This window comes from Labrus bergylta, chromosome 3 (assembly GCF_963930695.1).
Source record: "Labrus bergylta chromosome 3, fLabBer1.1, whole genome shotgun sequence".
In the NCBI taxonomy this organism is placed as follows: Eukaryota; Metazoa; Chordata; class Actinopteri; order Labriformes; family Labridae; genus Labrus; species Labrus bergylta.
Window position 1 is genome coordinate 13826241 of NC_089197.1, and position 25919 is coordinate 13852159.

General features: G+C 40.7%; 1 protein-coding gene across 1 annotated transcript in view; it reads left to right on the top strand.

Moving 5' to 3' along the window:
* Window positions 1–10416: 10416 nt before the first annotated feature.
* Window positions 10417–25919, top strand: part of LOC109986840 (mothers against decapentaplegic homolog 3) — a 28971-nt gene continuing 13468 nt past the window's right edge. The window contains exon 1 of the mRNA XM_020637681.3: window positions 10417–10856. Within this exon, the coding sequence (XP_020493337.1) occupies window positions 10654–10856 (203 nt within the window). The 5' untranslated portion in view covers window positions 10417–10653. The remainder of the gene's footprint in view (window positions 10857–25919) is intronic.

Below are 25919 nucleotides of genomic sequence, written 5' to 3' on the forward strand. Positions count from 1 at the left end.
ACAATATGCCTGACATGGGAAATGACACTGGAGGAGATTAGGCCTCTGACTCTTCCAGCTGTGACGCAGATATAATGCACTGTTGGCTACACAGAGAGGCAGATAGAGACTCAGATGGGCAGATAGATGGACAGGCAGACAGGCAGTTAGACTTACTGGCTCCAAAGGATGACTCAACACACTCACACAGTCAGACTTTGATCCATGTCCTTACTTTCTCTTCAGGAACACAATCATCCCCTCAGAGCACTGTGGGGTTTTAAACACATCACTGTGAACACTGCGGGACTTTGCTGCCATCTTCTGGAAAAGTAGAAACAAGTCATGTAATGTTTATTTTTTCCAGGTTCACTGGAGAAGGAATGAGAGCAGCACATGCTGAGATAAGTCTTTTCCTTACTTCCTTAAAAAAACAGACTATACTATAAATAATTAAAGTATATGATCCCTGGTGCAGAAATTTAAAAAGCTTTTTACTGCATTTAGATGTGTCAATGCCTCTGAGACCACAAATATATTTATCTATGTATGATTGTACTAATTAAACAATTAAAGGGATACTTCACCCATTGAAACATGAATCTGTATTGACATTTGGTCATATATGTAGTAGAAATATATGTAGGTTCATGTTGATGAAAGACACCAAATCCCAGAATGCACAGCACCGCAGGTCACTCCCACTAAGGTCCTCTAGTTCAGAATCAGAAATACTTTATTAATCCCAGAGGGAAATTCGATCGTTACAGTTTCTCCAAAATATACAATATAGCAGTAGAAATACAGTAATAAAAACATTTACAGACATATTTACTTCAACACATGAGGCCATTTCCTCAACTGATTCAGACATTTTTTCCAGAATTGATCTTGAAAATTCCGGGCAGAAAACAGACTCTATGTCTGTGTCCATAGGCAAACAGTGAGAGCACCAACACTACCAGTCCGCCCCAGCTCGAGCTCCTCGTCCTCACCACCACCGACAGGCAGGCCTTATGTCTCGTGACTACCTGAGACTCCTCGACGGCACGAGCAGAAACACAAACTGGAAAATGTTTAATTAGATTCACACTGCCTTAACAGGAACATAGGAAGTCCTCGTTTGAGCCAACTCGAGGGTCAGGAGCACCAGAGGTCCAAAGGTCATTCTGATTGGGCACAAAATGATAGCATTGACATTTTAGTGATTTATGTAAAATAAAACTGCATCCTTCTAGATATAGATAAAAGAATAAACAATCTGAGAGGTAGAAATCTGACTGATTAAACTATAAACTACAAAGCCATCACTCTGTAGACTTTAAAGGAGTCACAAGACAAAAAGGTTGAAGAAAATGTCTGGTACTGCATTAGGATGCAGTACCAGAAATCACTACAAAACAGCAGTCGTTTTGTAGTGAAAGAAGGTAGCACCATAAAATAACTTTGAAGTTTGTAGTAAGTGTAAAATATTCTTAAAATGTTATATCCTTGTTGTCTTTATGACTTCAGTTTTCACTAGTGATCATGTTAAATGTCATCTTAAAATGTCCAAATGCACAGAATACAGAATGGAGTTTAAAGGTGGCATATATTGAGTTGAGCTGTATAAATGTGAATACCTCATTTCCATTTGTTTCACAACACAGTCTTTCATTTCCAAACAACATTAGCAGATCACATAGATTTCTTTGTTTATGCTCCTACATTGTGATCAGCAGCCATTTTTAAAGGCTCATGGAATTCGAAAACAACTGCAGCAACAAAAGTGTTCATCTCTCTCGTACTGTTCAAGTGCAGCAATACAATGGTAGCCCAGGGACATTATTTGCATATTGTCAAGGGGTGTGTGAATAGGGCTTAGGAGAATGAGAAATTATATCAGGCACAAAGAAAAGCAATGGTCTGTGACCAAATGCTCGATCTTCTATGCATATGTTATCCGAGATTGAGGGCTTTTGTTGTCATATAAATGCAAATGGAAGACTGGTGTGCAGGGAAATAATGTGCAATTATGGTTCAAATCTGATTTTCACCAAATCTAATCCACTTTAGTGTTCTGTTAAGTATGATGTTCAGTGGACAGAATCATACATAAATCGCTCACATAGGCGAGATTTAAGATATCATTCATTTCACGTGGCATGTAATCAGTAACGGCCAGTTCATCAAGGCGTTTCCCTCAGAAAAAGATGGAAAATTAAATATTCTGATCGTCATAATTGATTAAATCTTATTATTTGGAAGTTAATATAAATGAAAAGATTGATTTAAATCTGTTCAGTACACTCACACTGCTGCTCAGTCTATGGTTAGGGGAAATGAACATTTTACAGCTGCAAACACTTGTGATAGAACGATTTCAACACTAGAGGGCGCAATTTAACAGTGTTTTTAAATAGCAAAACACATTTCACATGTTCACTTGTCAGCAGATTAGGAAGAAACAGCTAAAGATGAAATGAAAAACCTTAAAAAATGGCATTACAAATATAACGATTTGAGATTCTTCCTCACTAGAGGAACTCTGTAGCATGTTTTAAAAAAATGCCAAACAGGCTCAGCTGATCAAGAAATGTATCAAGGTTGCAAGAGAAAAAAAAGTTCTTCTGCATTGAGAAGTAATGAAAAAAATCTCAAGTATATATGAAGGAAATTGTGGTCAACAGCGCACACACGAGACTGCAATGCTTTAGCAAAGTGTGATGTTTGAGAAAAACAGGACAAGAAATCTTTCGAAGGTGACTGAGAATGTAATTGCAGGATGTGATCAGCCTGTGTCAGCAAGACAAACTGTCAACCGTAACCTACAAAGAAATATTAATGCAAGGTCTCAGTTTTGCATTACTGTAAATATATGAACCCCGTTTTACAAAGATACATTTGACAGTTCAATTGTGTAAAAATCAAAGTGAATTATGCAATTTTTTTCTGCAGGGTTTGGGTCAATTTGTCGTCCCCTCAGAGGTAGAGGCCGCTCTAAATCAAAACAGAGTTGGCATTAGGGGCGCAGATGGCCTACTAGGTGGCGCTCGATGAACAGGGGCTATAATCCTCACAGTGGGCATCCAAGGTTCAAGTCCAGCCTGTGGCTCCTTTCCCACATGTCATTCCCCGCTCACTCTCCCACTCTATCCACTGTCCTATCTAAAAAAGGCAAAAAGCCCAAAAATAAATCTTTTAAAAATGGACCACCTGTACCCTTCAATGAATGATGTTCATCCAGAAAAGCAATGCCCTATCCATAGGGGACAGTGGGTCACTGAATGGTTTGATTATTTAAATTTTGGATTATTATGACTGTGCTCTCCAATATCGAAAGAGAGAACGGTATGAAAAAAAAAAGAGAGAATATATTTTGGAGAAATGTTGCTCATTCCAATGGTAGAGCTTGTGAAACCTTTATGATCATTATAATGTCCCAGGCCAGTACCTTACCTAGACCTTCAAAATTTGAAATAAGAAAACAATTAATTTACTAATAATTAGGTAAGTATGAATTGGCATGAAAATGAAGATCATAAAAGTATCTCAAATGAATATATAGGGTCCTTGAGTAAATGTATCAAGTTACATACCAAGCACCAACAGTGTACTTTAGTTACTCTGCTCTTAGAGAGGCTTGAGTGCACTCCTCCTGTTGAGATGATGAAATTACTGAGAGGAAGCCTTCATTGACTGTCTCTGCATAATGAAATCTGTGCTCATGGATTCAGACTGATCAGTGAACATGCTGTTGAATCATTTTTTTTTGGAGGATTTTGTCGGCATTTGTTTCAGCAGCTGATTCTTATTTGTTCTGTTGCTCTCCTACCTCATCACTTTTATAGCTTAAGCTGAATCAACATCCCCTGTGTGATTCAGTCCAAGTGCTCCCATCAAGAGCATGTGTTGTTAAATGATACCAAATGACAGTCTTGATATGTGGCACCGTGTTCTTTCTGCACACCAGCTCCAACTGAATGACCTCAACTCAATATCCTGTCTGCTATCAATGAGATTATGCAGGCATGCTAACAACAGGAAATTTGCTCTCACAGGGATTGACCAACAGCCGTTTATAGAGACTCATGACTCAGAGGTAAGTCATGACAGCAGACCGCACTGTAAGACAAGCTTGTAGTTATAATCAGTCACAGAGAGCACCGGGTTATCTGTGGGATTGTCATTTTACTCTATGAGTCAGGGCTCGGCGTGAGATAAACTGTTGGTTCAGTTTTCACTACAGGGACTAAGATTATGGTCTTCATGGCTATATAAGGGACGAGAATAGACCTACCTATGCTGTGAGTCAGTGTTTGTGTTTGATCGCTCATGTGTGTTCTTGTTGTATCAGGGAGAAGTCACATCAGCGGAGTCACACAGTGCTGATGAGCAACACACTTATGACTCTTCTGCTGTACCAGGCTGTTACTGAAGGACACTCGCACAGCTCTCACAGGAGGTTGTTTTCTTAACCCTTCTTGTAAAACTAAATGGAAATACAATCTTGCTACTGTGGAAGAGTCAGCAATGTAGCTCCAACCAAGAATACTGAAGTAAAAGCATTCTGTCATTTAGAGTCTATGATACAGAAAATCTACAATAGTATTTAATTATGATCAGGGAGGCAGAAGCTCAGTATGTAGTGACTTGGGTTGGTAACCGAAGGGTTGCGGTTTCAAGTCCCGGTGCAGACCAAATTAAGGAAGTTGTTCTAGTAGCTGGAGAGGCCACTTCCTGAGTACTGCTGAGATGCTTTTGAGCAAGGCACTGAACCCCCAACTTAACCTCTCCACTAACACATCTCCACGGGTCCTGTTTGTGAATGTGTGTGTATTTCGAGCCTATGTGTGTGAGAAGGATGTCTCTCAATAACTGAGTGTGAAACTAAAATTTCCTTCAGGGATTAATAAAGTATTTAAAATTTCAAAAAGAAGAAAAAATTACTTCTAGGCCAGTGAAAATGATAAAAGACACTGGATTTGGACCTTTATCTTGAAAAACAAATCATTCAGCAACATTTAAGTGAATATATAAACAAACAGAAAATTTGCATTTAAAAACCCAGGAAACACAATGTTTCTTCATAAATCAGCCGAATGAAAAGTATTATAACCTTAATAAATAGCAGATTTTTCTGAAATTAGGATTGAGCACACTAATCCCTCAACATCTGTTACATAGGCCTTGTCATTTTTATAACTTTTCCTGTATTGAAACGTTCTATGGGGGCTACGGTAGCTCAAAAATCAGAGGGTTGCTGTATCAAGTGCCGGTATGGACCAAATCTGGAAATTGGTCTGGAAGCTGGAGAGGTGCCAGTTCCTGAGCGCTGACAAGGTGCCTGGGAGCAAGGCACCAACCCCCCCCACCCCCCCACCCCACCCCAACTGGCTCAGAAGTGCTTGCTATGGGCAGCCCCCTCATTCTGACGTCCATAGGGTCCTGTTTGTGCATGTGTTTGTATTTCATGCAACATATTTCAGCAACATAGTCTAAAATGTAATTTCCCCTCACAGGATTAAAAAATGATATCTTCTATATTTGTACCTTTGGCATAATAAGGTCTAAAACCTTATCCAACCTATAACAGTTTTTTGATGCTGTTAAAAAACTGTTTGTTTCAGCATTGTTGGTGCATATCAAGAAATCAGCCCTATATTGCAGTAAAGATCTCTTGACAAAGGTGCTAATTTTCCATTACTTAGTAAGATATTGTAACGCAAGACGCTCGTCTGTATCTTTTTGTTGGTTATGCAGCAAAAACAACATCTTACAGTTGTGGCGAATACTGGTGTCTAGAAACGCTGCAGTCCTGAGCACATCATTATACATGTGGCTCTGAAGCAAGGACAGAGACAACAGCATATATATATATATATATATATATATATATATATATATATATATTTTTTTTTTTTTTTTTTTTTTACAAAGAAAACCTTTATCCATGTTTTGCATTCACACAGGCTGCCCCTGAGGACTGTACTGAGTGATAGGCATTTACAACTGAAAGGAAAACTATCTTTCTTCCTGTTGTTCACAGGAGTGTGAGTTATGCAACTGCCCGAAGTTTCAAAAGAATTGTCACTTAGCACTTATGAACTGAGAAATGTTTCCTCTGATGAAGTGGAATCATCTGACTTTAACTATGGCGACACACATAAACACACATTTGCAGAAAAGAATGTGCACATTGATGAGCAAAAAGAAGTGTTTGTGAAGATGTGGAAGAGAGAAGAATAGACAAAGTGTCATCTGTAGAGAAGTGAAGTGATAAAAGAAGGGCCTGCTGCATGTGAAGGGTGTGTTTTGTGTGTTTTTTCTGTTCAATGTGTGTGTGTGTGTGTGTTTGTGTGTGTGTGTGCAGGAGGGTTATGATGCATGTCTCTGGTACACCATGTGCTGCAGCAGTCGGAGGAGCTGTCAGGAGCTGTTGAGTGACTGATGGTTCTCTCAGAGAGAAAACAAATTGTCGTGTTATTGCCAAGAAGATCTAAAAGACACTTTAGTACACTCTCTACAGTTCACTCAGAAACGTTCTCACTTGTAATATCACCGGTATTACTGTGCAAACATGCACAAACAGACACATGCAGACAAATACAGCCAAACTAGTTTCAGTTTTATTAAGGTGAGGAGAGAAAGTTGTGGCTCTCCAACAGCCACATGATTTGATCTTTAGTTGCATGCCTTCCATACTTTATGAAAGGATCTTATAATAAACAGAGGTTTATACTTTGTTTTTGATTTTCTTCAGGAAATAATGGTGGAATGTCTGTAAGTATTGTAGTTAAGATCCGTAATATATACTTTTTCATTAAATTTTAAATGATATGAAGAACTAGTTGATTTGCTGATCTTATTGTCTCTTTCCTTGTTGATTTGGATATTTTTTCCAAAGCAGAACAAATACTCATATAAAACATGATACAGGGTTTTAAAATATATTTATATCACTATCAAACATTTGAACTCCTCCTTCAGAAGCTACAAAACAATAAATCCCTTTGTAGATATTGTTGCATTATGATAATCCAGTGTGAGTTCTGCTGTATAACGAGTTCTTTCACTTCACACAGTTATTTTTTGGGGTCTTTTTGTCTTATTGGATAGGACAGCTGAAGAGAGTCTGAAAAAAATATTGGGAGGAGAAAGAAGGGGACGACGTGCAGCAAAGGACCAAGGTTGGTTTCGAACCCACTGCAATGGCCGCTGCAATAAGAACAATAGCCTATAACCACTAGGCTCTCTGACACCCACGACCTAGTTTTTCTTGTACATTTTTGAAGCAGGGGCTTTAACTTTAACCATTGATTAAGTGTTTTTATTGTGGTGGTCCGTCTACTTTTCCCTGAGTAAAGGATCTTAACTCTTCTTAAATCATTAAATGATGTTTGGATTATATGAACTATCCAAGGATTCCAAATAGTAGTGACCAAAAATATGTTTACTTGTAATTTGCGTGTAAAATAATGCATATAAAATCAAGACTTTGTGTTGATGTTTATAAAGGAGATATGATATCCCACAAGAGACATTAAGATACAGTGTTTACATTCACAAGATACATTCAGATACTAATAAATTGTGGTGTTGTAGAAACTTTGGACACTGGCTATTTTACTGAAAGTAACTAGGTCAAATACTAAATTAATATAGTAGATCTTTGATTTATTTGATTTACCCTTAAGCTCCACTGGGACACCAGCTGACATCACACACACCCACACTTACACACACACACACACACACACACACACACACACACACACACACACACTCTGGCCCAAGTCCCCTGAGGTTGCAGCCAACACAATGTCATTATCATCCATCGGATTGCACGTGGTCACTGCCCATTCTGTCCGGCTGGAGTGCCTTTTGTGCTCAGTAATTCTTCTCACAGAAGACACCCCCTCCTCCTCCTCCTCAGTCTCCCCCCACGTACACCCTGTTCTATCACCCCTTCTCTGCGGCCCATCTGTAATCCCATCCCCCACTCTGAACCCCCATATCCGCCCCCGTCTCACCCCGCACTTCTCCAAAGCAAACCAGCTGTCTTGGCCGGTCGTGTCCCCGGGGGCGTAAACAGGTGCCGAGAGAGCGAGCCGCAGGGCCTCAGCATGTGACTCATGGCAGCACGCTCCTCCAGACCTCTCCTCAGACCTGCCAACACACAGAGGGGAGGCAGAGTGATGTGTTTTACAGCTGGACACTTAATTGTTACCACAGATGAGGAGCTGCTGATGGATAATAACACACAAACAACTCACTGCATATAGAACTTTTCACTGTTTCTCTAACGTTTATGTAACTCGGTACTACTAGAGGCTGCAAGACCTTCAAACAGTTATGTTAGTGGTAGGTGAAAGGTGGTGAAACTCTTTTTCTGTTGGATGAAATAATTATTGAAGCACATTGAAGCACAAGAAGGAATTTCTCCAATTTTTGCCAAAAATGCTTTCTGGAGCCATTCCCTTTTGAAAAAAAAAAGAATGTCTCTATAGTATAATAAAGTTGTCGTTTAAACTCTTTCTTGTTCTTCCTAATACCATATGAATCTTCTTACTAAACATCTTTTTGATGTAGGCATGAAGGAAGAACCTTGACATTCCTTTAGCAGATATGAAAATATACATCGCTCTGTCACCAAAATAGATCAAAGACAGGGCTCTGTCCTGCTGAGGCCAAAGCCAGCGATATTTTTAGCAAAAACTACACACTGTGTTCAGAGAGGGGGACTGCTGGACACAGGTCAATGCGGCTGTACACACATACCAAAATGGTAACCACAGGTTGACGCTACTATTTGTGCATGAGTGTGAACTGTCAATGCAGGCACTGATTAAAGGTTTGCACGGGAGACAGACGGTAGCTTTTTAGGTTTCTGGTTAGACCATTTCTCTAAAAAAGGACTTTAAAACAATGCAACTGCCTTTTAGCCCAAAGTTTGCAGTTTTTTTTTTTTTGTCATGCCAGCTCTGATACATTTTTTGTATGTCAAGCTACTTTAATAAATGTACACTACAGCCTCTTTGTGCAGAACATTCATGGCTTTTACAAGTCTTTCAAGCGCTTGCAAATTAGAGTCTCAAGTTCTCTAAACGGCTTTTGAACGCAATAAAGTCTTTTTTTCCTTTTGAAGCCTAAAGAACAAAGACTGCCTCACACCCTAAACTATCACTCTCTCTCTGGTGAGCTCAGCTGTGCTTATACACTCTATTGTACATCTGGCACTTTGACTCCCTGACACAGTGTGGGTGTGTGTGGACCAGGGAGTGTGTTGGCTGAGAGGGAGGGGTATGCATGTATGCATATGTGTGTGTGCATAAGTTGTGGTTTCAGAGACTGGGCCACGCTGTAAACCAAACTACCGCCTTGTTGAGTAGGCATCCATGAGTGTTCGCACCACTAACAAGCTGAGGCAAGTTTGTGGCTCATCATGTACGTGTGTGCATGACTTTATCACCCTCCATCTTACAGTATGGCTCCTGAGTTATTTACCCCTGTGTTGAAACAAAAAACCCCAGTCGCAATTACTAGAAAGTTATATATTGAATATGCTTAATGTCAAACCCTCAATACGCCTCTGTGTAGGAAACGACAGCAGAAATAGCACTATAACACCACTCTCTGTTGTATGTTTAAGAAAGTGTGTGTTTCCAAAAATAAAACAGAAAAGCAAAAATTAGAATTCTTTCCTTATAAAGTTGAAACCCTTAACTGTTTTACCATGTGGAGGAAAATAAGGAGGCAAGAACCTCATGGACCTCTTTAAACTATAATTATGTTACGTTGATGAACTGAAACAGATGGGTTCCATTGAAGCAATTTTATAAGACAAATCCAAAGGAATAAATAACACATCTTTGCCTGTACTAATGCAGTTTTTCCTAATTTAGGCATGCACACATTAGCATCCCTATGTCATGCGCTTACTTTTTTTTTGCCAAGTTTTGCAAAAAAGTAACAGTTAACACTTAAGTGGCAGTAATGTATTTGCATAAGTGTGTCCACCACATGCAGTTTTATCAGCAAAAGAACAGCAGGGAAAAGGCAGAGGGTTGTGCAATATCAGCAAAGCACATTTGTCCAGCTGCTCGGACTGGGCCTTTCACAGGTCTGCTGTGCAGTCTGAAGTCTGAATAGAAACTCTCAGCAGCAGCTCCTACATTTGCATTTGATGCAGACTTCTTGCAGACTTCAGCAGGCGGTAGCAAGCGCGGATGACTATGAACTCCACAAAACTTTGTTCGAAAATCCAATAAAAAAAACAAAAAAAAAAAACACTAACAAAGTTATCTGATATTGGTGCATGATGCTAACGCGTCAGGACTTGTGACTTCGGTAAAGTGTGTTTAAAAAAATAGCGCCTGCTTGAAGAAGTGCAGACGGAACTAGCTTGCGCGGCGGAGTAGCACTAAATCCTCAGTGCAACAGACTACCGGTGCACAGTTTACCGCGGAGATAGAGCCAGACAGAGCGAACGAGCTAGAACCGGAGGGTTTAACTCTGTGATGCATCTGTGTGTGGCGATTTACACTAAACAACTTTTTTTTTTTAATCTGATGTTGAATAACGCGTTCACCTCCGCTGTTTGGACCGCATAAAGAGCAAGTTGTTTTTTGTTTGTTTGTTGTCCTAACCCGACGTGGACTTCTTTGACACTGGACGGACTTCACTGAACTCAAGATGTCAATTTTGCCTTTCACTCCCCCCATTGTCAAAAGACTTCTGGGCTGGAAGAAGGGAGAGCAGAACGGACAGGAGGAGAAGTGGTCTGAAAAGGCGGTGAAAAGTCTTGTGAAGAAGCTGAAGAAGACGGGGCAGCTGGACGAACTGGAGAAAGCCATCACGACCCAGAATATCAACACAAAATGCATCACCATACCGAGGTAAGCAAGAGTTCTGAGCGCTGCTTTGACGGTGACCGTGAAGGCAGCATCACCCGGATAGCTAGCCAAGGTGGGATGACTTACCTGACGTGTATTTATCACATTTTTTTTTTATATAACAAATAAACACATGTCGGCGTTTGCTGCTTGTGACACCTTTACTATGACGTCCTCTACTCAACAGAGAAGTTGACATTTCCACTTCCTGCACATCGTAAACATTTCACACAGCCTCCTCTTGTGTTTTCTTTAACGTAAGTGTAACTCGGTGGTTCATGTAATGCATAACAAAGCCACCACTGCTTTTAAGAGGAAGCTAGCAAAAAAACAAAAACCCTCGGTCAAACATCTCGTCTTGCTGGCTGCAGTGCCATCAAAATGTGCACTTTACTTCAGAGTGAACCGAAACCATCTGTTCCAGCAGTCCCCTTCGTGATCATATCTGACCATTTTTTTTTTTGCTGAAGCAGTGGCGTAACAGTGTGTGTGTGTGTGTGTATGTGTGTGTGTGTGTGTGTGTATTTGACTAGCCGTCAGCGCACATGCAATGCAAAAGCACAAATTCAGCCCAAGTTATGTAACTTGGCCTTAATCTGGGACGCTTTCTAGCGCTGTGTGTTAGTGCGTAGGCGAGTCTGTGGAGCTGCCTCTCTGTTCAAATGCCTTCACAGAGCCATTTGTCCGTCAATACTTGATCTACAACCCACATAATTGCACTGGAATACCACATGAAATTACTGCTGGTAGTTTTAGGTCTCATGCATTATAATCAGTACCCCCCCCCCTTCCCCCCCTTTCCCCCCCGGATTAAAGGTTGTAAGAGGTAAGAGCTTGTGAGGGGATGTTGGTAAACAAATCATGTCTGAGTTATCACAGTGCCTTCAAAATGACAAATGAAAGGTTATTAAACCATCATAAATGGATCTCATTTGTAGATAGAACAATATCAATTACACATAGAAATGAACATGTATCATTGTTAAAGTATCGCCTGAAAAAAAACTGACAACATGCTTGTGTCGTCGCTCATGTTGTCCTGTGCACACACTGTGTCATTTTCTTTTTTTTTTTATGCACCCTGGTGTTGAAGGAAAAAAAGCTTGAGTACATACAAATGAAGCGATTTAGATAACTTCCCTGCAGAGCATGCTCTGAATTATTTGGTAATTGTGTGAGACAACTTGTTGTAGCCAGTGAGGACTTTTTTTTTCTTTCTAACAGATGCAGAGGGAGACAACATGTTTCAAATTGCAACACAAGTTCTGCAATGATTAAGAGAGCAATTCAATTTAAAATCATCTATCTGGGCTCTCTTCATCTAAGCCTAATTTCCACAGGTGTGCATACATTTAGGTTATGAACATTATTTTAGAGCACTGGAATATGAAATGCCTTGTCTTATTAGTATTAACCATAACAAGCATGTAATTATTCTTATTGTGCTGGGGAAAACACATCATATATCCCTATTTTGAATACATCGTATCTTGTGATATCAATTTGTTAATTGAAATTCGTTTTTATTTAAAACAAACAGTACTTGCACTCCCAAAGGAAGGAAATCTTAATATCTAAAAATACCACTCATGATATTGCAAATGAGCTCAACTGGCCAACAGTGTAATTCCTTGAATGAGACAATAGTTTTGACTCATCACCTCCCTTTAACAGTTACAATAAGAACTGATGATGACTTTAAATAGTGAGGACTAGTGGCTGAGTTGTCATATAAGACTACACCGGTTTCCGTCAGCTATAATGAATAAACTTACAACACCGCCATAACCAATAAATAAAACGTTTGTCTTTGTCCATTAAATCTGTGTTGTATTTTTGGGCAATTTTTGTTGCAAAGCATCCTCCGTGTCAGGTGAAAATTTAACCCGGCGTAGGGCGCTCCCACATTCTTGATTGCCACAAGTGTGCATATCACAGCTTGCACAGGCCCGGACCAGTGTTCACAGTTAAGCCTACCCGGAAAGTTGAATGATGTTTGTCATGATCCAGGTTTCGTGTTTCCTACCACTAATGCAGAAGGGAAGAGGCAGGGTGCATTAAGATGACCCCAGATCAGAGTTGGCTGTCAGAGTGGGCTAACAGTGTCCCTGGAGAGCTGCTGTTTCTATTAATTCCCTCAATGTTCTGGCTCGCTGACAGCAGCTGCCTGCATGTTCAGGCCTGTCCATGGGGAGGTCCACTCCTATCTCTCTTGACACATGAACTCCCTGACAGGGCTCATCGCAGCCCATCGTCATGACAGTCTGCCATAATACTGAGTGCTAAAGGAAGCTGGAGGTGTGCATTGATTTAATTAAAAGTTGCTTTGAGTTGTGTTATAGCAGATCCGATGTCTGTTAGGACAGTTTAAATTAATTTGAGACATGTCACTATCTCTTGCAATATGGCTATTCATTTGAAGCCTGGGTCTGTTGCAGTGAATGAATTCACTTGAATGGGCATTTAATGTGTCTATGGCTTTCAAGTTATTTGTGAAACTGCACAATTTATCTTTATCGTGATATAAGCTTTTGCAATATAAGCATAGCAAAAGTCTACATATGTTGCAATAAATGATAGAAGTTATTTTATGTATACAATCAATGCTTCCTCACTTAGCATGTGTATGACCCAATGAATGAAGGCCTGGCTGACAATGGCCATGCTCTCAGATCATTTTGATGACTTCAGATGAAGCTAGTTACCCTCAGAATAATTAGTGGCAGTTTAGTAGTGAAAGAAACACGTTTTTTTTTGTAATTTTTTTTATTCTGGAGGGATATGTTGGTTTCTCTAACTTTTGTTGTCACACTATTGTTCTTTCAACATTTTTATTGCACATCACATATTTTTCTCATTATGTGCAGGCCCAGTTACTAGCCTCATGGGGGGAAAAAGGAACATTTTTTTGTGGTTTTTGCAACAAATTTAATCTGCTCATTTTATCCACGCACGCGCACAGACATAAACACCAGGAGTATGTCTCCTGTTTTGAAAAGTTACACTCGATATTCCGTTATTTACAGGAGTTCAGCATCAGCTCAGCAAACAGCTGTACATCAACATTATTCAAAGGAGCCATGAGAAGCTTCAGTTTTGTAGCCAGCAGTCTGATTAAAATAGGGTGTTTTCTTCTAGGTGACATTTAGAACAATGTGATACTCACTGGTTAGAGGCCATGTCATCACAATTGGTTTGGTTATGTCAAAGTTAAAAAGTCAAAGTTTTGGATTGTGTGTGGTTTGTTAAGTGAGTGTTGTGTGTCCATGTCCTCATATACACTTGAGATAAATCTCCCCAAAAAAGAAATTAGTCATGGTCACTAAGATTTCCATTTCAAGTCAGAAACGCAGGGCTCTTAGTAATTTTGGTTGCCTATAACTTGGGCACGGATATGGCTTTACTAGCCTTGTAGGTAACTGTGGTTTTGTTTTTGCTTTTTTGAGGAGCAATAAACAAAATGAATGTTTCGCGTTTAAGCATTAGTCATTAAAAGAGTGATTGTGGCATTGTGGTGTTGACCTACAAACCCTCCTTCTTCCGTCCCTGTTACTTCTGTTCATCTCTTCTCGGCTTTAAACTTGGTTTAGTCACAAACATTGCTGTGTAAATTGCGTCACACCATGAAAGCGTCCCAGTTTCTGATGGTTGAAGGTTGGATGTGACGTGTGGTAGCTTGCACCGTTTGACGTGAAAGGATGACTTTATTTTTGTTGTTTGAGGAACTTCTCAGTGCATTTGTAAACAGATGCAGACTCTGTTTCCGTCATGCCTGAGGTTGGGTGAATACTTCAGGTTGTTATAAGGCAGCTGCCCAATAACTAAATATTCTTGAGCTAAAATTGTAGGAAATATCCGTTACGTTAGAGAAGGAAAGATGTCAGGTTGTTTGGGTGGGTTGACAAAACAGCAGACATTTCTTACCAAGAGTCAGTGTTTGTTTCTTTTAGTGACGATTCTCTAACCATAAGGAAGTTGTTTTAACCAAACCACAATGTTTCCCTAACAGTTACCAGTGAGTTATTTAAACACAAGACATGACCTTTCACGAAGCCTTTACAAGTGGTTTGTGTGCCTAAACCTGCCCACACCCAAACCAAAGCAGTGCTTTTATTTTAAGTCCTTGTGATCATACTGTCGGGTGAAAAAAAACCCATAATTTATGTCTATTTCTTACTAAAAACAAGTCGAGAACTGTCTTAGCAAACACGATTAATACCTATTTGATTAAGTATGGTTTATTCATATATTAACTCTGACGCCCTTTAAGATTTATTTTTGTTGTAATTAGCTGACAAATTTGTGTTCCACCAATAGTCTAACCTTGAGATATTCCCATCCTGGCATCAGCTTTGGTCAGGTACAGACTCAAATAGCTGGATCTGGATGTATCATCAGTGCTCTGGTAGGACTGTGCATTTTACCAGGTGGAGCCCGCATTGCATGGATGGAGCTAAAAACAAAGCATTTCAAGCATTTCAAGCTTGTTACACCAACAACTTCTACAGCTACTTGCAACGTCTGCAAAGTTAATACGAACGTGGTCGTCAACGACGAGTTCGACTGAAGAAGGCAAACAAAACTAAACCGTTAACTTTGTCGGCTGCATTGCAGAGACGCGGAAAAACTTTCTGGGGATGTTTTGAAAGACAAAATACTTAGAAACCACTGTGCAGTTTGTCATCAGCCTAGAGTGCATGGTATTTTGAGAGACAACGATAGCTACATGAAAAAGCCCTGACAATAAGGGAGTGCACAGCTTAGGCTGTAATTTAGAGTTTATACAGTATCTATTTGTTTACTACATTTAGTTTTATAATGTATAGTAATATGTAATATCGTGAGGGATACAGGTTTTTAGTATTTAATATCATTATTAGATCAGTACTTGGTCTTGATAGATACCCAAAGCCCAGGTATTAGGTCAGTATTGTTTCTTAAAAAGTTGGATCGTGCATCCTTAGTCTTAACTCAATGACTTTCTATTTACAGTGACAACAAGAAAGCAGATTACTAAATGATGAATCACAGTGGTGACTGACGCATTTTCAGCATTATAAAGGACAGTGGAAACAGATTCAAGAAAAATGTCACAAGAGGCACAGTTAATAGCCCGGGTTTTTGCAAAAGTGCCGTAACAAAGCTCAGCCATCATTACTTAGTTGTACATTCATATTGATTTTGTGACGGCGTAATATTGGGGTCCTAGTCTGTGGATTCACATTACATTTCGGAGTTGCGGAAGAAGAGTACAGCGGAAGCTTCACATACACACACACACACACAGTCAGAAATGCACACACATAGACATAGCACTGCGCTCCCCCACTGACTCAGCTGTTCTCGTTTCACCTCTGTAACGCCTCTGTTAGTACCTCTGAAGAAGATACAGAGGGGGAATCACTGTGTCCACTCATTATGCCTCTGCAATATTTAGATTGAAGGCGATATGTCACAGGGGACGTAAATATCTCGCCTTTAAACTGCGGTCTGAAAAGTGCTAGTGACACACTCTGACTTCTGTGTGAAGCACACCAAAAAGAATCAAACAGATCTCCAAGATCTCCAAGTCGTTGCAATAAACTTTTAGATAGTTTCGGCATTTATATTTTGCAAACTCATCACATGCAACTAGGAAGTGGTAATTCTTGTTTTGACTATGTCCCTCATATTGTTTAGCTACTTATGGTGGTTCTGTCATTTCTGAACAGAGACAGTGTGTGTGTGTAAAGTGTGTCCGAAGACAAAGTATGTGTAACAGGAAAAACAATTATGAATGTTAAAGGTTTCTGGTCTACAGTATTAATAGGGTTGCTTCAGAGCTTGTCGAGCTATAAAATTACATCAGATAACTTTAACAGTTTAGTTCAGGAAAAAAATCAGATTATTGAAATTCCAAGGTATGTGAGTGTGTTGTGTGTTTGCAGAGAGCCTGGGGCAGTGGATTCCTCACTCCTACCTACCTACCTCAACTTTCCCTGAGTTTGAGCCAGAGCTGGGGAGTGCATTTGTCTTGTCAGCACACATCCCTGCTGGCAGAAAGACTACAGTCTGATTCACACTGCTGCATGTTAGGGCAGGTAGAAGGGATGGAAGGAGCAATAAAGGACGGGATAAAAAAAACAGACATGGAAAAGAAAGATAAAAAGGAAGGAAGGAAGCAGAGTAGGACTCTGAGAGTAACAATCATTGTCATTCACAGGACTAAACCTGAATCCACACCTGTGTTTTCATACCACATGTCTTTTTGAGATTCACAAATGAGGTTTCAGACTATTTAAAGATAAGTGGATTTTTTTTTTGTTTCAAAGAGCTCATATGAAAAAAGTACTTCACAACCCTGTTCAAACGAACAAAATGTTTCCTTTGTTTAATGACTGAAAGTCAAATGCACTTTCCTGTACCTTTTCAGGCAGTCTAAAGGACGCTACAAGTAAGGTCATATCTACCACCCTGGACCGCAAGCTTTAAAAAGGGGAATTACAATTACAGGGGAGACTCTCTGTAACTTGTTTTATACGTTGAGGCAATACCTGTAACAAAAGTGGCAAAGAGTTCACGTTGGTTTGATGCAGAGGTCAAATGTTTACCTAAATTTTGGGCAGACGTGAATATTCTGAGTCAGCTGGATAAAACGCTCAAGACTTTGGAGGTCTTTTGGAAAATCCGAAACTTACGGCGTCATAACGTATATGTAGCTCAGGCCCAACAGGGACTGGGGAGGGGGACAATCGGGCTTTGGCATGGCTCGGGTGAGTGCGCCCTAAGATAAAGAGTGAAAACAGAAGGAGACTTCCAGAGTTGGGGATTCCCAGTGTTGTGTCTAGTGCTAGAAGGGGGGGTGTGTCATCTTAGTGGGAGAGTAGACTTTAATAAGCGAGAATGACAAAAACATGATAGACAGAGGAATGCAGAAAAAAAAAAGAGTGAAAGCAGCAGAGGTGAGAAAAGCGCTTGCAATTTGAATGGATTAGAATGTGGAAGAGACAGGTAAACCAGAAAGCCAAAAGGGTTTAGCTTGAGGAAGAGACCGAGGCTGCATATTTGGCAAGAGGCAGAGAGTTTATCTCAAGTTTATCAGAAGGAGACTGTGGTTTGCATGGAGGGAAAAAAAAAAAACAAGTTAATCAGTGAGATAGAGCTGGTTTGTTTCCAGCCAGACAGCAGTTCAGCATCAAAAACGTGTGTCTGACACACACAGTGCTGCTACTGTGTCACCTTACCCACACTGCTTTATACCCCATCACATGTACTGTACAAAAAGTACATGCAACCTTCCTTCAGATTAGGACTTAACCTGACTCAGAAATCCATCAGTCCCCTCAGATTTGGCTGGTCAAAATACAAAACTTCCATTATTCATTTCCCATTTTTTCCTATTCAGCATCAAACACTTACTATACACATCACAGTCTCATGATTTACTCAAAAGAAGCACTCTTCAGAGTCTTCTATAACTACGGGGTCTGGCCAAACATTTTTACAGTTCTGGTGCTTCAAGTCACAACATTATTGCTTTAACTATAAAGTATATTGCGAGGTTTTTTTTTATTCTGGTTTTATAAAAAGGGTGTATATTTTTGACACTTGATTGACTACATTACCACGGATTGTACTTCTTTGTGAATGGATTAAATGGCTTTGGTTAGCAGCTTTGCAGTGTAGGATTACGGTTATAACACATATTGAACTAATAAGCCTTGATTCCCCAGCAGTATATACAGTAGTTAGATTAGCTCCCCATTTAGAAGCAGCATCAAGTGATGGTGACAAATAGCTTGTCGTATTTGGATGCTGATATTACCACTTTTTTCTCAAATAAATGTCTTGAGTAATATTTTCCCACACTGTTAAAAAAACAACATTTTCAAAACAGGGGCTCTTTTTTTTTTGGTGCTTAGTTAAATGTTCTGTAGATCTGCTCAAGCATTCAATTTCTCTCCTTCCTCCGTTATAGACAATCATTTACCAGCTTCTCGATTCTGTAGTGACTATAATGTAAATCAGCGCTAACCACAGTCTATCTTTGCTACTGTCTCCTGATCAACGTGTTAGGTGTTTCTCTTCTCCTCTGTCTCCCGATGATAGAGATGTGAGTTGTATATGTAGTTTTTATTTGACGCGATGGAGTCAAGGTTTAGTGATTTGGAAATGCACAACTGCAAAACAAAATCATTAGTTGCTTCAAAATTCGCCTCCTTTATGCATGTAAACACACTCTCTCTCTCTCTCTCTTTGGTAGCTTTCATGTCAAGCATCACACCTGAGTCATCCGAGACAGCATTGTTCGACGGGGACGAGATGTTAGACAGGTCACAGAGAGTTTATGTGTGCTGTCTGTCTGCGTGTGGTTTGCTACTCTTAAGTCGCCGTCAGCAGTTTAGTTTAGGATTCCTGTCATTGTTTGATTTGCTAGACAGGACGACGTTACTGCTGTGAGTCAAGACCCTGTCCATTTTTTTCACATTACATTTTTACAAGTCTCCCATCTCCTGCAAAACGCATAAGCACCAAGCCAATTTAACTCCTGATGTTTACTATACCTTGGTCAGGTGATTTCAGACTTTAAGCCTCTGCCTATGCTTTTGCCTTCTGAAGTAACTGAGGTTGTATTCCACCAACAGGAATAGCCTTATCAAAGTGGAAGTAGTGATACACCTTAGAGCTTTTCATATTGTGTTGTTCGTTGCAATGTAGTGTTTAGAGTAGTGAAATATGTTAGTATACAGTATTTGAAGTGAGGCCGCATCCTGAGGTTGTCATCTCATCTCTCATGAGTAGAAAGTGAAATCTGACGTGTAAATTAGTATTTGCTTAAATAAAGACCATTATTGTTCTGTTGCCATGAAAAGCATTGGGTTGATTGACAGGACACACCGGAAGTAGCATAATTCAATCAAGGTACAGTAGCATGTTTTAAGGAATAAAGTTGATGTACTATAGATTACTTACATGAAGGCGTGTGACTCCCTTATTCTGGCTGCTGTTTAACAGAGGAATAGTGGTTCTAATATCAAATGAATTTGATTCATTATGTGTGTGTGTGTGTATGTGTGGTTAGTCAGCTCAGAGGAATGCTCTCTTTGCCTGCCGGGCCTTGAGGAGGGCGTGGGCTGCTGTTTGGTTTTCTGCTCTTGTTAGTTGTGGGGCGGGTTAAAGACACAGCTCTCTGCCCTGGCCTTCTCACTATCTGCGGGGGAGTGAGCGTGCACCATGCAGGAACACACACACACACACACACACACACACACACACACACACACACACACACACACACACACACACTTACAGACAGACGGACAGACTTACGCACACTGACACGTTAACCAGACAACAAGCCTGCCTTTGTGCTCCACCGGACACTACGACAACCACCGCTGCTGCTGCTGCTGCTGCTGCTGCTGCTGCTGGTAGATGTGTGTGGGAAAAGAAGCTGACATAAAGAGGAGAGGCTTAAAAGGTGACTTCAAAGACACATACAAAATACAATAAGAGAGCGATATATGGCTGAGGAGGAGGGTAAAAGAAAGAAAGTGGATGATGATGAAGATGAGCCGACAATGTCTTACAGGACAAAAATAAACCCGGGAGATGAGAGATTTGAGCATAACTCCAGCTCAAGTAGAAGAACCAAAAGCTTGAGTCTAGCTGATAACTCTCAGACAGTTTACCCTCAGGGGCGCCCAAATATAGCAACACAAGAGACAACACATAATGACCTCAGCAACCTCTTTTGAGTTTGTATTGATTTAGCGTAGCATTTCAGTGTTGTAATGTCCCCTGTGATCAAAATATTAAACCTGAATAATGTGAAGAAATAGTGAGATTTAGCTATGGCTCACTCAGCCTGGACTCATGGGAACCATAGGGTGCTCTGGTTTCCTTCCCAAGTGCAAAAGCATGCAGGTCAGGTGGATTTGAGAAGCAGCATTGTTTGTATGATGTAAACATGAGAGGGAGTGTGTTTGTACAAATGTGTTAACCCTCTCATGGACCCTGTGGAGCTGTCGGAAGCAGGGTTTGGTACACAGTGTCGGATTCATACCAAAGTGATTTTAGACAGGTGCTGCCAACGTATTGACATCTTTACACTGAAGACATCTATCATTCTTAAATAAATTAAAAAAAAAGGTATTTCATCAAAGCAACAACAATTTCACTCAGTATCCTCGATGGGAGGACATTTTCTTTTTATTCACTTTTGGTTTCACACATTTAAGTACAGAGCAACTGTAACTCTTTCCACACTTCAACAGAAACCAACCACTGATACGAGCTGTGAATCAGACCACACTCAAACATAGCGTGATTGAGTGTTGCAAGGATCGAGTGTTTTACTGTCCTACCTGAAAGTTAGCATGGCTCTTTTTCACTTGAAGAAAAATGAATCAGTCTTTACCTTTTGACTTGGTCGAAAATGAAAACAAAACGGAATTTTGTTCCACAAAAAGGTAATGGTACTGATCTTCACCACAAACAAACAAACTCAAATCTTAAACTTTTTGAAGAGTGATACTACGGTATTGCCAGAAGTGAAAAACTTACATTAGCCAAATTAGAACTTCACCACAGTAAACATCAGAGCAATCCAATGGTTGCTCTGATGTTGTTTAATATCCCCGAAAACCTCTGTAGCCTCATGAAGATTTTCTTATCAAATCCCTTTCTTAAGCCAGCTTAACTGCTTTAAGGGTCTTTCAGAGATGACACAGTGTACGCTGCGCTCGCCACGGAGTAGAGTGCAGAGCAGAAGTGGAGCGCACACGAGAAAAAAGCAGCGGCACAAATTGCTAGGTGACCAAAACAATATTCAGGAAAATAGCTACTTTTTGGATGCACAGTTTGTTTGTATCTGTCTGATGTTCAGTAGAAAGCCCTGACCTTTCTGCTGCTGAGGAGGAGGAGGAGCGTGTGTTCATTAAATCTTCAGGGCATGACAGGATTTGGGAGAGTTTAGGCTCGTCGGGGAGCTGCAGTCCTATAACGACTGCTTCACAAGCACGTCACAAATGTATGCTGCTGTTTTCAACACACATGGTACGCCTATCGAAATAGAGATTTCTCTCTGATGTCCTGGTAGGTCTGTAAACCAAAGAGCTCAGGAAAGTGGGAGACTGTTTGTTGTGATCTGATCTTCCCTTCTACTGGACGGGTGGAGGTTTTTTTAAGGTCAGCGCAGCTCCCAGGAACGGCAAGCGAGACTCGTCAGGGCGCAGATATGCATCACATAGACAAGGAATGGGCTTGACAGTGGTGCTCATCGGCGCCCATCGTGTCCTATCGGATAGGCCCTTTATAATGCACATACAGAACATTTACTGAAAGTATTTTATGTCAAGGACTAAATGAGAAAATCTTTTGAGCTTGTCTAGACATTCAAGCAAACACTCCCGACACTCTTTAACAAAAGTCTTCTTTTTTTTTTTCCACCAAAACTTTCAATCAGTGAAATTAAGGAAGCTCAGTTTATTGTAGCCACTAGTCCACCTGCCAACACTGTGCCCTAATGTGAGAAAGAAAATGGAACTATTTTGTGGGAAGGAAAAAAAAAAATATTGATGACTTCCATCTGGAATATTTTCAGTCATTCATCATTTTGATTCAGAAAAAGACATGCAGGCTGCTCAACTCATTGACTGTTTGCAGTAAAAACTAATGGTTCCCAGTCCTCTATCATCCCCCAGTTCTCTGAGTGCAGACTATGTTATTTGTCGTCTAGTCTTGCCGGTCCCTTGTCAGCTGGTTTCTTATTTCACATCCACTGGTCCCAGTACACTCCAGTCCTATGATATCACCTGCAGGCTGAAGTTATGAAGGAGACTTTTTTCTCTCTCACACTCTATTCTTGGTTCTCTTCCTTCACCCCCCCCCCCCCCCCCCCACGCATACACACTTCTTCTGAAAGAAAAGGAGAAGTCTGATGGCTTTTCCAGAGAGAGTAGGAGGTGTGTGTGTGGAATATATGCTGCTGATGTGTGAGTTGATCCACTGCTGGAATCTACTTTCCAGCTGAGATTTGAACTTTTCAGTCTTATTGTTTCTTTGATAAAAATGGATCACCGTTGGCCCACTGGAATATAATAATTTTATAAACAAAAATGTCTTGATAGTATTTTTTTTTTTTTAAATCGAGTACATTTTTCTAGGAATTAAATGTATTCACGAGTAAAATTATTTTATTGTTTAGTCTTTTGAACGTTTGACCAAATGTTATGAACTAACAATTCGTATTATGGTGTGTTAAAATCAGTTATTCTTTGTAATTCTACGGTTGCAGATTCTTTGGACAGTGGCACAACAAGGGATTAACATGTGACAGCAGTCGTACAGGAACAGAACTAGTGTGGGCTGAAAATGCTCTGTTATTATGTGACGCAGGTGTCATGTTTTCAGCTGTAAAAGCAGATACAGTTTCACAGAAAATAAATCCACCATCAAGTAGAACACATGAGTGCAAAATAACTTTTACAGAGAGGTAAAGATGACAGGTGTAAGGTTTCTAATCCAAAACTACCTCACAGCAGCGCTTTCTCCAGATCTAGTGAATGATTAGTCTCTTTAGCTGTTGTTGTTGGAGGACAGGAGCCGTCACTGGACTGCAGCCCTGTTGGTCGTGTCTCCACAGACTGGCCGCAGACTTTATGGAAGGCACAAAGGCCATTTCACTCCCACCCCCATCGCCCTCACCCCTCTCTCACTTCTGGGATGGAGGCAGGGTGGTCAGGGCAGTGGGACAGACGGAGGAGAGGGGGGGGGGGGGGGGGGGGGGGGTGGGGCTTCAGGGGCACGGTCACAGACACTCTGAGCTGCCCTGAGCTGTTGAGACAGTCTGGCAGCCCTATTGTCCAGCAGCACCCTCCTTTCTTTATCCATCACCCGCTTTGTCCTCCCCCCTCTGTTCTCTTGTAGGACAGATTGCGACAGGAGGTCCTGATGTTTACATGCGATTGCAGACACTTAAAATACTTGGAACCAGTTGTATCAATGGTTTAATTGAAGTAAAAGTTTGGCTACTTATGTATTTCAACTTATTGAACAAAACTGGAGGACAAATAAAAAGACATTTAGTGTTTGCTGGCATCATTTTGAGCTTAGACTCAGATTCCTTTGAGATTGAATCTTGGCAGAGTTGTATCAAGTCCATGTCAAAAGACCTGAGCCCACAGGGAAGAGTACGTGTTTTAGTCTGTGTGTGTGTTTGTGTGTGTTCACCACTGCGCAGACCATATCCAGTCTGAAAACACACAGTGTATGTTTGTGTCTTTCTAAGCGTAACTGGCCATGCCACAGAGTGTTTGTTTTGCTCCCTCCCCTCCTCCCCACCTCAGTGAAGCTCAATCTGCTCTGTCTGTGTCTGTTTTATGAGTCAGCCAAACACACACACCCACACACAGCAACTCAAACACCAAAGATTCGTCTATCGACTCCTCTTCACAATCACTTCTTCACAATCACTTCTTCACAATCACTCATATATCCACATTTCATCCTTGTTTTCCAATTCATTCACACAGATTCATACCCGTGTGTGTGTGCGCGTGCGTGCGTGTGCGCTTTCCATTCATAAAAACAGATGTGGTTAGGCGTAAAGGTGAGGTTTAGACTTAGCTCCAGGTCATGAAGCACAATAATCCTGACCTAAAAATCTATACCAGTTTGTCCCTTTCATTTTCAGACACCGATTTTAATCTGACCGTCTCTTGGACTGAAATCGCCACTTTTTTGACCGTTGTTGCCAGTTTTGAAAAGGAATCTGGACTAGCTAAAGATAAAGAGCATCATGTTCTAACTAGCCCTAAACCAAGCCGGGAATACAAATAATACAGGACAGAAAGACAAAACAGGATGTTGTGTTGCAAAGCGTTGTTTGTTTCGCTTGAGTGGGGGTGAAATGCAGTTAAGTGCCAAGTTTGGACTTGAACCCATGACCGCTGGGATGAGGACTATGGCCTCCTATAGCTCCATGTACCAGTAACTGCTACAATTAAAAAAAAGAAAAGAAACATGACCTAAAAAACATTTTGAACAGTTTGAACCGACCACTTAGTAGTTTAAAACACAGTGAACATTTAAAGTAAAGTTTGTATGCTTTTGTATGATGTGCTGGAACGAGAGTATTATTTCATGTAATCCATCTTATTTTCCAGTGTGACTTGTGACTTGGTAAACAAAAACTCTGTCTCATCTCTTGGGCCTTGAAGAGGAGCTGAAAGTTGAAAACTGCTGGCCTAAATTCTTGGAAGCCTTCATATCCCTCCCATATCTTCAGTCTGGAAACACACAGACACACACAAAAACACACAATCACAGTAGCCCAGCAGGGAATTTGGGGTCATATGGGGCCACATTTGCCTTTCACCTACCACAGAGTTGAAGTACTCTGAGCTCCGAATCATTTTAAAGTGTTTTGAACGAGCAGAAGTTCGTTTAGACGGAGCCTCTGACTCTTCCCCTGAACAGCAGGCTGAGGCTTGATGCTGCTGCAGGAGTGGTTTTTACTGTCAGGGGGTTGATCCTCATTAAAGTCTCCTCATCATGCCGGCATAGACCTCTTTCATAAAATGAGTGATTCAGATTTAGTAGGATGTAGTGTGTGTGTGTCCTGACCTGTCTTATGTGTGTGATATGTTCTTTGTTTTGACTGTTGCTGTTTGTTTTTCTTTTCTTCTGTTTGAACAGATGTTGGGTAACATGCAAAATATCTTTGTTTTAAGTTACAGAATATCATTCCAAATATCCTAGAGTCATCCGTAAGTCTGAGTGGTTGGTGTCCGTACCCCATGTGTGAAAGCTGAGGTCCTCAAGGCGGGCGGCCTGGGTTTGAATCCCACCTGTGGCTCCTGTCCCATATGTCTTTCCCCCCTCTCTCTCTCTCTCTCTCTCTCTCTCTCTCTCTCTCTCTCTCTCTTTCTCTCTCTCTCTTTCTCTCTCTCTCTCTCTCTCTCTCTCTCTCTTTCTCTCTCTCTCTCTCTCTCTCCAATATACGAGCAGTCTGTTCTCATACAGGCACAGAGAGTGTTGTCTGACCCGTTTCACATCCTCCACTCTGGTACGAGCTTCTACCTT